Here is a 12,938-nt window from a genome sequence, read left to right as displayed (position 1 = left end):
AAAAATTCAATTACAAATACTTACAATCTGGTCGATGTTTTTATTTTTGAGAAATTCGTACTCTTCATTTGTCATGCATACATCTGTATTAAAATTGCAAATAGAGCGACAGTCTTGACAGTTACCACCAGCAGTAGGATCTCCTACATACAATGGTTTGCACTTTTCACAAGTAGATCCCTTTGGTGATTTACAAAAACAATTATTTTTTTCCTTGAAAAATGCTTTAAAAAATTTATGTCAAATCATCATCATCATCGTCATCGTCATCGTCATCATCATCATCATCATCATCATCATCCTCATCCTCATCCTCATCATCATCATCATCCTCATCCTCATCATCATCATCATCATCATCATCATCATCATCATCATCATCATCATCATCATCATCATCATCCTCATCATCATCATCATCATCATTATCATCATCATCATCATCATCATCATCCTCATCATCATCATCATCATTCATCATCATCATCATCATCATCATCATCATCATCATCATCATCATCATCATCATCATCATCATCATCATCATCATCATCATCATCATCATCATCATCATCATCATCATCATCATCATCATCATCATCATCATCATCATCATCATCATCATCATCATCATCATCATCATCATCATCATCATCATCATCATCATCATCATCATCATCATCATCATCATCATCATCATCATCATCATCATCATCATCATCATCATCATCATCATCATCATCATCATCATCATCATCATCATCATCATCATCATCATCATCATCATCATCATCATCATCATCATCATCATCATCATCATCATCATCATCATCATCATCATCATCATCATCATCATCATCATCATCATCATCATCATCATCATCATCATCATCATCATCATCATCATCATCATCATCATCATCATCATCATCATCATCATCATCATCATCATCATCATCATCATCATCATCATCATCATCATCATCATCATCATCATCATCATCATCATCATCATCATCATCATCATCATCATCATCATCATCATCATCATCATCATCATCATCATCATCATCATCATCATCATCATCATCATCATCATCATCATCATCATCATCATCATCATCATCATCATCATCATCATCATCATCATCATCATCATCATCATCATCATCATCATCATCATCATCATCATCATCATCATCATCATCATCATCATCATCATCATCACAGTATTTTTTATGTTATAAACCTCACCATTGTGTTATTCCTACAGTCCAAACAAATACTTCTGTCTGTTTCATTAGGGCAATTGCTATGACCATTGCACTGACATGGCACGCTACAATTCTTGCCAGTCCATCCAAAGTTACATATGCATGTGTCTGGTGATATGCATTCCCCATTTCCGCAGTCTCCACATAGCGGAACACACTTAGATAAACTTCATAAAGGATAATAATAACATGAAAAACAACAACAAACAAATAAATAATTATTAATAGAAAAATAAAAAAATAAAAATTTTAGTAAGAACACCTATTAAATCTGTTCAATTTTTATAAAACTAAAACTTTTAATCACCTGCTATTGCTCAACAACCTGCTATATCCTGGTTTGCACTGGCATTCAAATCCCATTTCTTTATCTACACATGCTTCATTAAGATGACAAGGGTCTTTCAAGAATTCACATTCATTTTCCAGTGGGCAAACCATAAATGCCCATGTCTTATTCATTGCAGAAATATTTGAGTTGATAACTAACAAACCCTCATTATCATAATCTGCTTGACCACAAATAGAAGTTGCTGGACCTTACAGGAGAAACAGTTATTTAGATAATTAGCTAAAAATATGTTAAACAGGAAAAAAAAAAAAAAAAAAGGAAATAGATGAATGTAATTTAAAAGGAAATTTTACCTTCGACATCACCTTTTAAACATCTTCCAGTTCCTTTATTATCATCTGCACACCAACCACAATGTGCCAGCTTTATACAAGACAAGCAATCATACTGTAGCTCACAAGAAATCGGGCACTGATTCAACATATTTTTAGAATAAAGTTGGCCACATGAACCAAATGAACACTTTAATGGAAGAAGTGAATATGAAATGCAAGCACTTAACTTCTCACTCCATAAACAGCCAGTTGATCCACCAAAATCACCTAACACTAAGAAAAAAAATCATATACTGTTTAAGTCTACAAACCTTCACTCAATAAATCTTTGCTATCATAATATTCTCATGCATCTTAAATTTAATATGCTATATTAAGTAAAAAAAAGTCAATTATTATGTTTTTGTTTTGCTGATTTAAAAGAAATTGCTTTTAATGTAGAAAAAGAAGAGAAAACCTTGCACATTTAAACAATCATTACAAGTTGTGTACTCAATGCAATATCTTGGACACTGTTTTGATGAATCTTTGACACCCTGAACTTGTGTACTTGTTAGGCTACTGGACTTAAGAAGAGAACTTTCAAAGCAGTTGTATGGGTAATTTAATCCATAAGTTCGTATAAATTCTGATGTGTACTCAAAATTGTAAGTCCATATGCAATTATAGCCACAGTTTAGACAGGAAGCTGCAACACATGAGTACTCTCCACATTGATTAATTTCAGTATAAGACAAACATGATGTCAACTTTGAAACACAATGGCTATTTAGACACCATTTGCAACTGCTACTTTTTGGATATGTTGATAAACAAGTACCACAAGATGTATAAGTTGAGCAATCTCTTGCAGCATTCACTGAACAAGCCACACCATTTACAATAAAAGAAATATCTTCACCACAAGATAGAGTGTTTAAATCAAAACAGAAAGGAACTTTAGAACTACACCAACTACATCCCATTTCAAACAAACAGTCTAATTTTGTTCTATGACGCTGACAAATGTCTCTAGGTGGAGTGAAGACTGTTAACTTACCATTAACATTATAATTAAAACCACCATATAAGAAAATAGAATTGTTAAAAGCAGCTGATAAAGCAAACATCACATTTGTCTTTCTACTCTTCTGAAAGTAAGTTGCTAAACAAAATAAATCATTGATGAATAAACAAGCTTTAAAATTTATATTATATTTTGACGCATTACAGAGGGAAGATGAAATAATTAACTATAAGCAACTCTTGCTGTTAATTTATATTTGTATTTTATTTAATACTCAGAACATTCAGTAAAAATAAAACTACTAAACAAACTAAAGTATATTTCAGTGTTATGTATAACATGTGAAATAGAATTTATCAACCTTTTATGTAACATGTGAAGTAAAAAGATATTTAAATACCATTTTTCTTAACAAGAAACCATTGATTGCATTCAGGTCTCCACTTATAAATATGATTATTAAAACCATTTAAGTTATCATAACCACCAATGATGAGTAATGTGCGATTGATCATATGTCCGCAATGTCCAAAAAGAAAAGGAGGCTAAAATATGAACCAGTTTAGGTTTTAACTTAGAAATAACTTTTAAACTACAATTAGAGAAGGTAAACATTTTACACATTTATGATAAACAGAAAGGGTACCAAATTTCCAGGTCTTGGCTCCATAAGGTTCCAATATTCATTTAAAGGATCAAATACATAAACCTGATTTGATACTTGAAACTTTTCATTATAAAAAGCCATTCCACCATGTACAAATATCTTTTTCTCTGCAGGGTAATAAACTGCTATATGTCCATAAAGAGCTAGAAATAAATAAACTGAACCAATTGCAATGTGAGCCCATAGATGTTAGAAATAATAAAGTTAAACTTGATAAGTCTGTGTATAGAGGTCAAACTACTATCAAAAACCTATTAAACTTATAAAAAGTACTAAAATAAAATTTATGCAGCTTTTTGTGTAAAATGTGAATTTTACAAAGTCTTTAACAAACTTGATGAACTAATTATATAAGTTAGAACACTTTAAGAAGAGAGAGAAAAAAAAAAAAAAAAAAAACCTGAAGGAGTAAGTCCAGTAAATTTTTGATATTGTTCTGTAAGGGAATTGAGTTCAATTAACCGTATGAATTCACTGTAACCATCAATTGGATCATGACCACCAATTATATAAACAATATCCCCAACCAATGTACATGTGTGCCCTGCCAGTTTTACATTTTTCTCAAAATTTCCCTAAAATAAATTTATAAAACATATGTTCATTTTTAGAAATTTATTGTCACATATCAAAATATGCACAATAGATAAAATTTTCAAATTTTTAAAAATTTTAAAAGAGCATCAGCCTTAATGATGTGAATTAATGCAAATACATGATATATAGCACTCTTGTTTTACTGTGACAAAAACCACTCTCATGACATAGAAATATTTCTTATTCTCATTATGACTTGTTTTGTTTACATCAAATTATTTATCACATTAAATTTTTTATCACATTTTGTTTTCATTAAATTATCAATCATTAGAGTACACTCTTATACCAATCAACTAAACTGTAAGTTATTTTACATACTGTACAATAATAAAGATTTGCAAAAGTTTCTGAAATGAAGATAAACAATTTCATGAAATGGAGATTAAATCACAAGGAGAAGTTGATTATGCAACAACAGCACAAGTAAAAATGTATCCATCAAAAGTAGTTGCACAAAATTCCTCAAGCAGTAGTATGTCTTCCTTCATCTAGCAAAAATGTAGCATCTTTAATTGCATCTAATTTATCAACATCTTCAGAAACTTCTGATAATCATAATAATGAATATGGTTATACTATTGACAGTGTTAATCCTCTTGCTAAAGTAAGAAAAACAAAACAATATCCCACTACAAAAACTGCACTTCAACTAGTAAAACAGATCATATTAAGTTCCTGTAAATCAGCAAGAGTTTGCAAACAACTCTAAAGAAAATCTTAAAAATGAAAATTGAGCTCCGATCCAAGTTGCTGCATTAAAAAATTAGAACCACGAAGTTTATTTAGCTGCACTAACCACGAAGGTTATTTAGCTGCACTAAAAATTTAAAGAAAAAGGCATTCCAATACTTTAGTTTATTGGATGTTAAGGCATTCAATGGACTACGTTTTGGTAGAAATATATCTCCAAATATATCATATAATTTTATGCAAGCCATGTGATATATTTCAAGTGTTACAATTATGCAAATTTAAAAATGACTTTCAAAGAAGTGGTATAAAAGTATTAAATGGTGCGATGATATGCAGCTTTTATAACAATTGGGAAATGGCTACTGATATTATCAATAATATGCTATATTTTTTTTTATCATCTTTAAAACATTACCTAATATAAGTAATGCAATATAAAGAGCAATTTATACCTTGTTTCCTTTTGTACTACTCTCAGACAAATGTGAACTGCTCAATGAAATTTGTAAATTGATTGTGGAACTTGGTTTAAAATTTAATTCAGTGACCATTATGACAATTATGAAAAATAGTCCAGCTTTTTAAAGAAATACAAGAAAGCACACACAATTTTTACAAAACATTGAAATAGGACAACATAGCAATTTAAACACAAGGAAGTGATATTTGTGTCATACAAGCAGTTAAAATTATGAAAGAAAAAAAGGGTAAAATTGTTGAGAAAGTCAATTTAAAGTTTATTTTATTAAACAAGTGATTGTATTGCATTATTCATCATTCAATTATTACCACTGAATTGTGTTTCATATTATGATTTACTCAAAAATACATAAAATTTACAAAATTATTTTTGATGAATCCTCAGGCCTTTTAACTTTAAAAAAGTAAATTTTTGAACCCAAAAATTGTTGAGTCCAAAATTTCAAAAAAATTTTTTAAATTTCTTGAGGGACGTTTTTGAAATAAAACCACCAATGAATGTCTAATTCAGTGTTTTTATACCAAAACTTATCTGGTAAGGCCATGGTCATATGAGGTTCTGCACAACTACGTATTATTAGGAAAATGTTTGATAAGCTGAGAGAATTCTAAAGGTCAGAGAGAAAAAAAAACAATAAAAAAAAAAATAATAAAAATAGAACAGGTTTTATAAAAATTGCTGTGCTTATCTGATTGTTGACAGGCTTTTTTTTAAAAAAATGTTTAAGATATTTTAACTTTTAGTACTATAGAACAAATACATATTGCCACTCTAGAGACTGGACATATTACTATATCTAATATATCCAGTTTCTTGAGTGGTCAAACCCCAATAAGAACTATGAGGGTCTAACCCCTAAAAAAGTATTAAATATTTTGACATAAAAAAGTTATTTGAACATAAAGGGCAACATTTTACAGATATATTTTTAAATGTTGTAGTAACATTTCTAGTTGCACACAATAAAAAGACAAATTAGTAAAACAACAACTAAGTAATATATACATTGACTGACAAATAAATCAATTGCTTAAATGCAGGACAAAATTATTTTACACACTTTTTTATTACATTATGAAACAATAAAATTTGAAAAACATTTTTTAAATTAAAAAAAAAAGAATTTCAAATTGAATTCAAAGCATTTAATTTATTTTAAATACCTGGAAGATAATAATTCTAATCTTTTTCGGGTAATAATGATATTAGCAAAAAAATCAACTTTATTTTGAAGAGAAAAATGTAAAGAAAAAATATCGTTGAAATAATGACCATTAAACTCCAAATGTGTTTCCAATTTTTTTATTTTATAAAATTACTTTAAACATATTGTTAAGTATATACTGGATTTTATCATAGATATATTTGTATATTGAATACCATTTTAAGCATAATGATTTATCAAATATTATACTAAAATTATTCATATATTGACCATTATCTTAAATATATTTTATATGATGTTTTAGCTCTTTTTAATATTTATAGCATTCTAGTTTTGGATTCCTAAATCTTTTTAATTAAATGTACATAAAAAAAAGAATAATATTTAACTTACAGTTAAGTCAGTCCAGTTATTTGTTAGAAGGCTGAACTTCCATATCTCTTTAGAAAGACTGTAATTAGTTGTAATACCACCATATATATACATATTTTGCTGTAATTAAATGAAGAATTTTTCTTAATGGCTAAAAAGGATCTTTGTAAACAAAAAGTTTACAATAAGAGAATTCTTATTGCAAAACCAAATAAAAGCTTTCTCAATTTGTAGTTGTTTTTTTTAATGTTAATTGGTCATGCATTAATTAAATGGTCATTTATTTGCTCAATTCTTCAAAAAATAAATTTAGTAGACAATTTTAATGGAAGAAGAATGCACTTAAAAAACAAAAATAATAAAAAAGTAAGAAATACCTTATAAAGAAAAGAACAATGAAAATATCGACCTGATGGTTGAATATTACCAGTGAAAACAAGTTTTTCTCTGAACCCTGTTACTATGTTAATACGAAAAACATCTGGAGACTTGAGAGTTCTAAAGTCTCTACCACCAAACATATACAAAAATGATTGATCGTTAACTAAAGTCCCACCAAACCTTTCATCTTCTAAGAAATTTCCTGCAGATGAAAAAATGTGCAATGTTGACATTTGCCAAAGAGAACTGGAAACTATCTGACTACAATTTTCTCCTGTAAAACCTGCTTTACATCCACAATAAGCGTCCTAAAAAGGTTTTTTTAATAATTTAGTAATCTGTAACCATATGCACATAATAATCTAAAACAGTTATTGGATTGATTTATATACAGATTATACAATAACATAATTTAATATATGATATTTTAAATACTGTAACTCATAAAGTAATCAAATATATAAAACTCACTAAGATACAAATCCCTTGATTTCTGTTTTCACTGCAATTATTTAGACATTTTGCATATTCACAAGAGTCACCAAAAAAACCATCAGGACATGCACAAACCCCCAGTACACTGCAAACATATGGTGATGGACAATAATCAGGGCACTTTAAAATTTTAAATTTAATGAGAAAATTTGAAGCATCTTGTTTAAAAGTTAAATGCTTTCCTTCATACACCAATGATAGCATACCAGTGGACGATTGAAAAACTTTTTCAATATTTGTACCACACACTCTGCCAAGGTTTTTAAAAGATGACATCAAGAAGTCTTTTTGATTTCTGGGATTATACGGAATTCCATCATAAATTGTAAGTTGAGACTCAAAACATGAAGTAGGATAGTTGGTATGTGGTAAACTGATCAATATTCGTTCATTGAACTGTGATGGATCAGAATAAATATATTCGTTATGTGTAAAATTACGAGTAGAGATTAACCAAACACATGTTGTATAGTCAGAAAAGGGAAACTCATTTGTAAAAGGACTTAATAAACCAGAGTATGAATTAGAGATGATGCTGGATCGCTTACATGGTACATAACAAATCCCACTAATTGCAACAGAAATATTTTAATAGCAATACTTCAAAAAATAAAACCAACTCTTTTTTTTAAAATGATATATTTATGGTAATAAAAATGGAAAACTTTTTAAGAAAAACAAGGTCTATAGTCAAATTAAAAAATTGTGATTTTCAGACTCATTAAAAATTTACTGACACACACATTAATACAATTTGTTAAATGAATACTTACAAAAGATTTGTTGCTTAAAAAATGATTATAAAAGTTATGAAGGTAAATAATAAAATTAGTTAAAACTTACTTATCTTTTGGATCACCAACAAAACCAGGTTCACAAAGTTCACATTTATTACCAACTGTATTATGCAAGCAAAAACATATACCATCAGTAGAACTACAGTAATTTTGAAAAGCATCTCCATGACCATTGCACTCACATTTCTTGCATCCAACAGAAGTTAAAGCATTTCCATACGCACCTTCCTCACAAATTTCACAATGTTTTCCAGAAGTATTTTCTAAAGGCATCAAGAATATTACATTGTAATTTAATCATAGACCTTGGTTTCTAGAAAATCTCTGGAAATTCTTATGACAAGATATTTATCTCCAAAAAATAATACAATCTTTTATATCAATAAAAAAAAAACACTTCAGATTCAGTCTCAGCTTCAAAGGTAATATTTAATAAAGATTCAGCTTTTAAAACGATTTTACAGGAATTTAGCAGAATAGCCTTAGTGCAAAAATCTGCAGGTCTGATCTTTTAGCATCCTTTAAAAGTCAAAATTTGAAAGTTACCTTGGCATTGATCACATATGCCAACTTCACTAAAACAAGTACTGTGGCCATTGCAACCACAATCTACAGAACAACTAGAATCAGTCCAACCTAAATTACATTGGCATTCATATGTGGTTTCATTACATATTCCTTGAACACATTTATGCCAGCATCTGAAACAAAAAATTTCATTTTTCTTTTGAGCCCAAAATCAAATGAAATTTAGATTTTTACTTTAATCAATCATCTATTTGATGATTTCTTAAAGTAAAAATCTAAATTTCAAATTCAGATACTAATCAGGATTCACTTTAATGTTCAAATTAGTCCTTACGTTTTTTTACATTCTACTTTTCCATCACCAATATAACCTTCATTGCATATACATTCATAGGAATACAAAGTGTTGACACAGATGGAATTGTTGACACATAAGAAAATACCTAGCTTACACTCATTGATATCAGGACAGATTTCATAGCTCCATGATGACACACTAAAAAATTTAATGGATTGTTTAAAAACAGGATTGTTAAGTCAAAAAGCCAAGTTTAAAAATTAAAAAAAATAAAATAAAATTGATACTAAAAATAGTAAACCTTTTGATCATAACAGGAACATTTTGAAGGTCGCCATCATTTGGACCAGAAAAATCTCCATTAACGCAACTTAATAAATTATGTCATAATTAAAAATAAAATACATAAAAAACCGAATCAAAAGCTGTAGAAAGAAAAAAGCCAATAACTAACCACCCTATCCTTGGATCATTGAGATCATAAAGCCAACCACATTGAAAAGCTTTTAAGCATGATGAGCATGATGTTAACATGGTACAATTCTGTAATGGAGCTAAATATCTAAGAAGTTTTTATAAAGCTATGAGGTGAAAATTTTTTTTTCATAAAATGTAAAACTGAGTAAAAAAAGTTGTTTAAAATTAGATCTCATTCACAATAGCAAGCTTACAAGTTCACTTTACTTAAAATTAATAAGCAAAAATAATATTTTAAATATAAAAAGAATTACATTTATTGTATTAACCTATCTTGGTACTTGCTTTTTACATGAGCCCATAGATCAACGAGAAAATATTTTGAATAATTTTCAAATTGATTCAACTTATTAGACTCATTTTATCACAAGCTTAAAATTCATCATTTTTAAGAAAACTATCTATTAACTACCTATAATATACAGTTAGGCATTCTCCATATTTATTCTCAACAGCAACTTGAGAGTAAAGCATGCACTTTTTTCTTTTAGAACACCATACACAGGTTAGTTTGTTTAAACAATCTTCTATAGATGATTGGCTAAATTGAAAAATTGTTAACATTGAGTGAATACAGAGTTCCCAGGTGCTACTAAATATAGAAAAGAAGAAAATTATCAAATGAATTTACTTTAAATTAACAAGAGGAATACTAATCTCTGTAGAAATCATAAAAAAATGATAATGACAATCATCTTCAAACTTTAATTGCATCTGTTTTTTCTGCAATCACAAATATTGACAGAATCCTGTTTTTTTAACAAGTTTCATTCTACTATTTCTTTAATTTGTTGAATAAAAAATTTAAGTTAATTAAGACTCATGCAGGTGAAAGTTTGTTTACTGTTACTTCCAGGGTGAAAAAATGTAACAGGTTGCAAGTCTTTTTTAAATTTAGAAGTCAATTGCAATTTAACTTGCATAAAATAAAGACAAGCCATCTTACTTTTCAGAAATGTTGAAAAACTTTCAAACTTTTGGAAACAGCACTTACATTAAGCTTTTTCTCCAAGCAGCTTTTCCCTTTAGAAAAAATAGGGAAAAAGTTACAAAAATGTATTTTCCTGCTTTATCAAATTTAAAGCTAAACAATCATCACACAAATAAACTAATATGTAACTTTAGGTATCATTGCAGTTTAATGCAAATGCATTATCTTATTCAAAGATAAATTTAAATGGCTCACAAGTGTTTTTCCAAAACAAAAAGGCTTGCCAAAGTATTTTTGTAAACAAATAGCAAATTATTGAAGGGATTTCAAAAAAGTATTCCATAGACTTTTCTCTAAATTTTATAAAATGCAACTTTACTTTAAGTATTAAACTTTAAAGTTGAAACATTCATTTACTTGATATGGATTGTTCTGCAATTTACTTAATATTTATTTTAATGCAACTTACTTGATATGTATTGTACTGCAATTTATTATATGAATTGTAATGATTTTTGATAAATTTTTCTCTGTGAACTGAAAATATTTAAAAGTATTCTAAATAAAACAGATGTCCACAAGTGTCCACTTTAGACAAACTTTCACCTTCACATGGCCTTAGCTTATCTACCCCATTAAGCTTTGTTAAGCATTAGGGTTGAGCTTTTACTATGTTTAAAGTTTAGTGGGAAAAAATGTTTAAAATGTTATGTTTAATGCCTACAAAAATATTTAAAATATAATATTTAAAAATAAAACATGACCTTTAAGAAAACACATTTTATCAAGAAACTTAGCATTCCCTCTGCGCATAATTTTTAACACAAAAAAACTGACTGCCAAAAAACAATTTCTGACTCCACACTAGTTCTACCAAAAAAAAAGTTAAAAATTTCATGTGAGTTACAGTTTTGTTTTTTGCTAGTATTTTCATATTTTTAACGTTTTCTAAGTTGTTCAGTATCACCAGGCAATAATTTGGAAAGTTTAGTTGTTCTAAGCTATCAACAATTAAAACATTAAATCAGTGCAAATTAAGTATTAAAATTTTGAGACTTTCACTATTAAAATTTCACAATTTCTTACTTAATACAAGAGCTGCACTCTAATGATGATGACATAACAAGTTCTTTTCTTGCACATTTTGATATTTTATCATCCCAATTACAAAATGAATTCTGAAAGAGCAAAAAAGTTACTCAAAACAAGTGTTAACCATATGACAATTTTTACTGAAGTTATTTTATAAATAAAAAGAATTTAATATAAGGAAAAAAATTAAAATGCGTAAAGGTATTATTTTATAATAATTCTTAATGGGATTGTTAAAAATTCTATGAAGGTGTTAAAAATTCTATTTAGTAAACTGAAACATTGGAAAATAAAATTAGACCTTTTTGCAACTTTCACAATCAAAATAATGACTGCACAAAAAACATTGAGTTTGGCTCCTAATCAAATATTCAGCTGATGAGTTAAAACATATTAGCCAACTGCTGCGAGGAATACAGGACAGCATATTGTCACACCATCCACAATATCCATCTGATACACAAGCAGAGCAAGTTAAATACTGTGAACAGTTTGATGTTTCAAATGGCTGCAAATAACTTCTTGGTATAGGCTACAAAAATTTGAAAGAAAAGAGCAACTAGATAGAAAGACATTATTTATATTCCTTTTTACTTAAAAAAAAAAAAAATTCCTTTTTTATTTTTAAATATTTTGACATTTCAACAAAAATAAAAGTTATTAAATTGGTTATTTTAAAAAGAATAACACAGGTAAATAATAAAATTTCACCATGAATTTACATAGTTGGTTCAAAGTAATTTCATAATGCTAATCCAATCCATTTTTCAACTTTTTCACTTTTCTTTAATTTCTTATATTTCTTAAAAATAGCTTTTTTAGCAAATTGTTCAACAATTTGATCAAAGTTAGGATAGTTAAATTTATTAGTTGAATATAAAGTTAAATCAATTTGAATAGTTAAATCTATAGATCCTTAAAAAATAATCATATGTTCAGCATTTCATTAACTAGAGTCTCAATAACTTTGCAAACAAATGGCTAATTTTAAAACTATGTATCATTTGATAGAGCATTAAATGAAGCATTATTTTTTCAAAAATTATTTAGTTAT

At 28.1% G+C, this 12,938-nt stretch overlaps 1 protein-coding gene across 8 annotated transcripts in view; it reads right to left on the bottom strand.

Annotated features, from left to right (window-relative positions):
• Nucleotides 1–12,938, bottom strand: part of LOC145191069 (multiple epidermal growth factor-like domains protein 8) — a 30,153-nt gene that overhangs the window by 8,847 nt on the left and 8,368 nt on the right. For 5 of the 8 annotated variants that reach the window (XR_016444907.1, XM_090066518.1, XM_090066520.1 and 2 more), the window contains 19 exons: nucleotides 12,186–12,416; nucleotides 11,879–11,970; nucleotides 10,274–10,402; nucleotides 9,839–9,946; nucleotides 9,686–9,754; nucleotides 9,421–9,582; nucleotides 9,105–9,259; nucleotides 8,605–8,821; nucleotides 7,738–8,329; nucleotides 7,263–7,574; nucleotides 6,907–7,005; nucleotides 3,975–4,149; nucleotides 3,554–3,717; nucleotides 3,308–3,452; nucleotides 2,359–3,045; nucleotides 1,920–2,174; nucleotides 1,582–1,813; nucleotides 1,255–1,441; nucleotides 25–180 (listed from right to left, as the gene is read on the bottom strand). Coding sequence is in view for 7 of the 8 variants with exons in the window: in XM_090066518.1 (XP_089922644.1) it covers nucleotides 25–180; nucleotides 1,255–1,441; nucleotides 1,582–1,813; nucleotides 1,920–2,174; nucleotides 2,359–3,045; nucleotides 3,308–3,452; nucleotides 3,554–3,717; nucleotides 3,975–4,149; nucleotides 6,907–7,005; nucleotides 7,263–7,574; nucleotides 7,738–8,329; nucleotides 8,605–8,821; nucleotides 9,105–9,259; nucleotides 9,421–9,582; nucleotides 9,686–9,754; nucleotides 9,839–9,946; nucleotides 10,274–10,402; nucleotides 11,879–11,970; nucleotides 12,186–12,416 (4,167 nt within the window). In the remaining variant the exon portion in view is untranslated. Of the gene's footprint in view, nucleotides 1–24; nucleotides 181–1,254; nucleotides 1,442–1,581; nucleotides 1,814–1,919; nucleotides 2,175–2,358; nucleotides 3,046–3,307; nucleotides 3,453–3,553; nucleotides 3,718–3,974; nucleotides 4,150–6,906; nucleotides 7,006–7,262; nucleotides 7,575–7,737; nucleotides 8,330–8,604; nucleotides 8,822–9,104; nucleotides 9,260–9,420; nucleotides 9,583–9,685; nucleotides 9,755–9,838; nucleotides 9,947–10,273; nucleotides 10,403–10,855; nucleotides 10,885–11,878; nucleotides 11,971–12,185; nucleotides 12,417–12,938 lie in introns of those variants that run through there. The other 3 variants (XM_090066519.1, XM_090066521.1, XM_090066522.1) reach the window with 3 other exon arrangements.

Source organism: Hydra viridissima, unplaced genomic scaffold, assembly GCF_058129835.1.
Source record: "Hydra viridissima isolate aposymbiotic clone 2 unplaced genomic scaffold, HvirCarnegie_v1 scaffold_11, whole genome shotgun sequence".
Classification (NCBI taxonomy): domain Eukaryota; kingdom Metazoa; phylum Cnidaria; class Hydrozoa; order Anthoathecata; family Hydridae; genus Hydra; species Hydra viridissima.
This window is presented reverse-complemented; position numbering and strand designations above follow the sequence as displayed.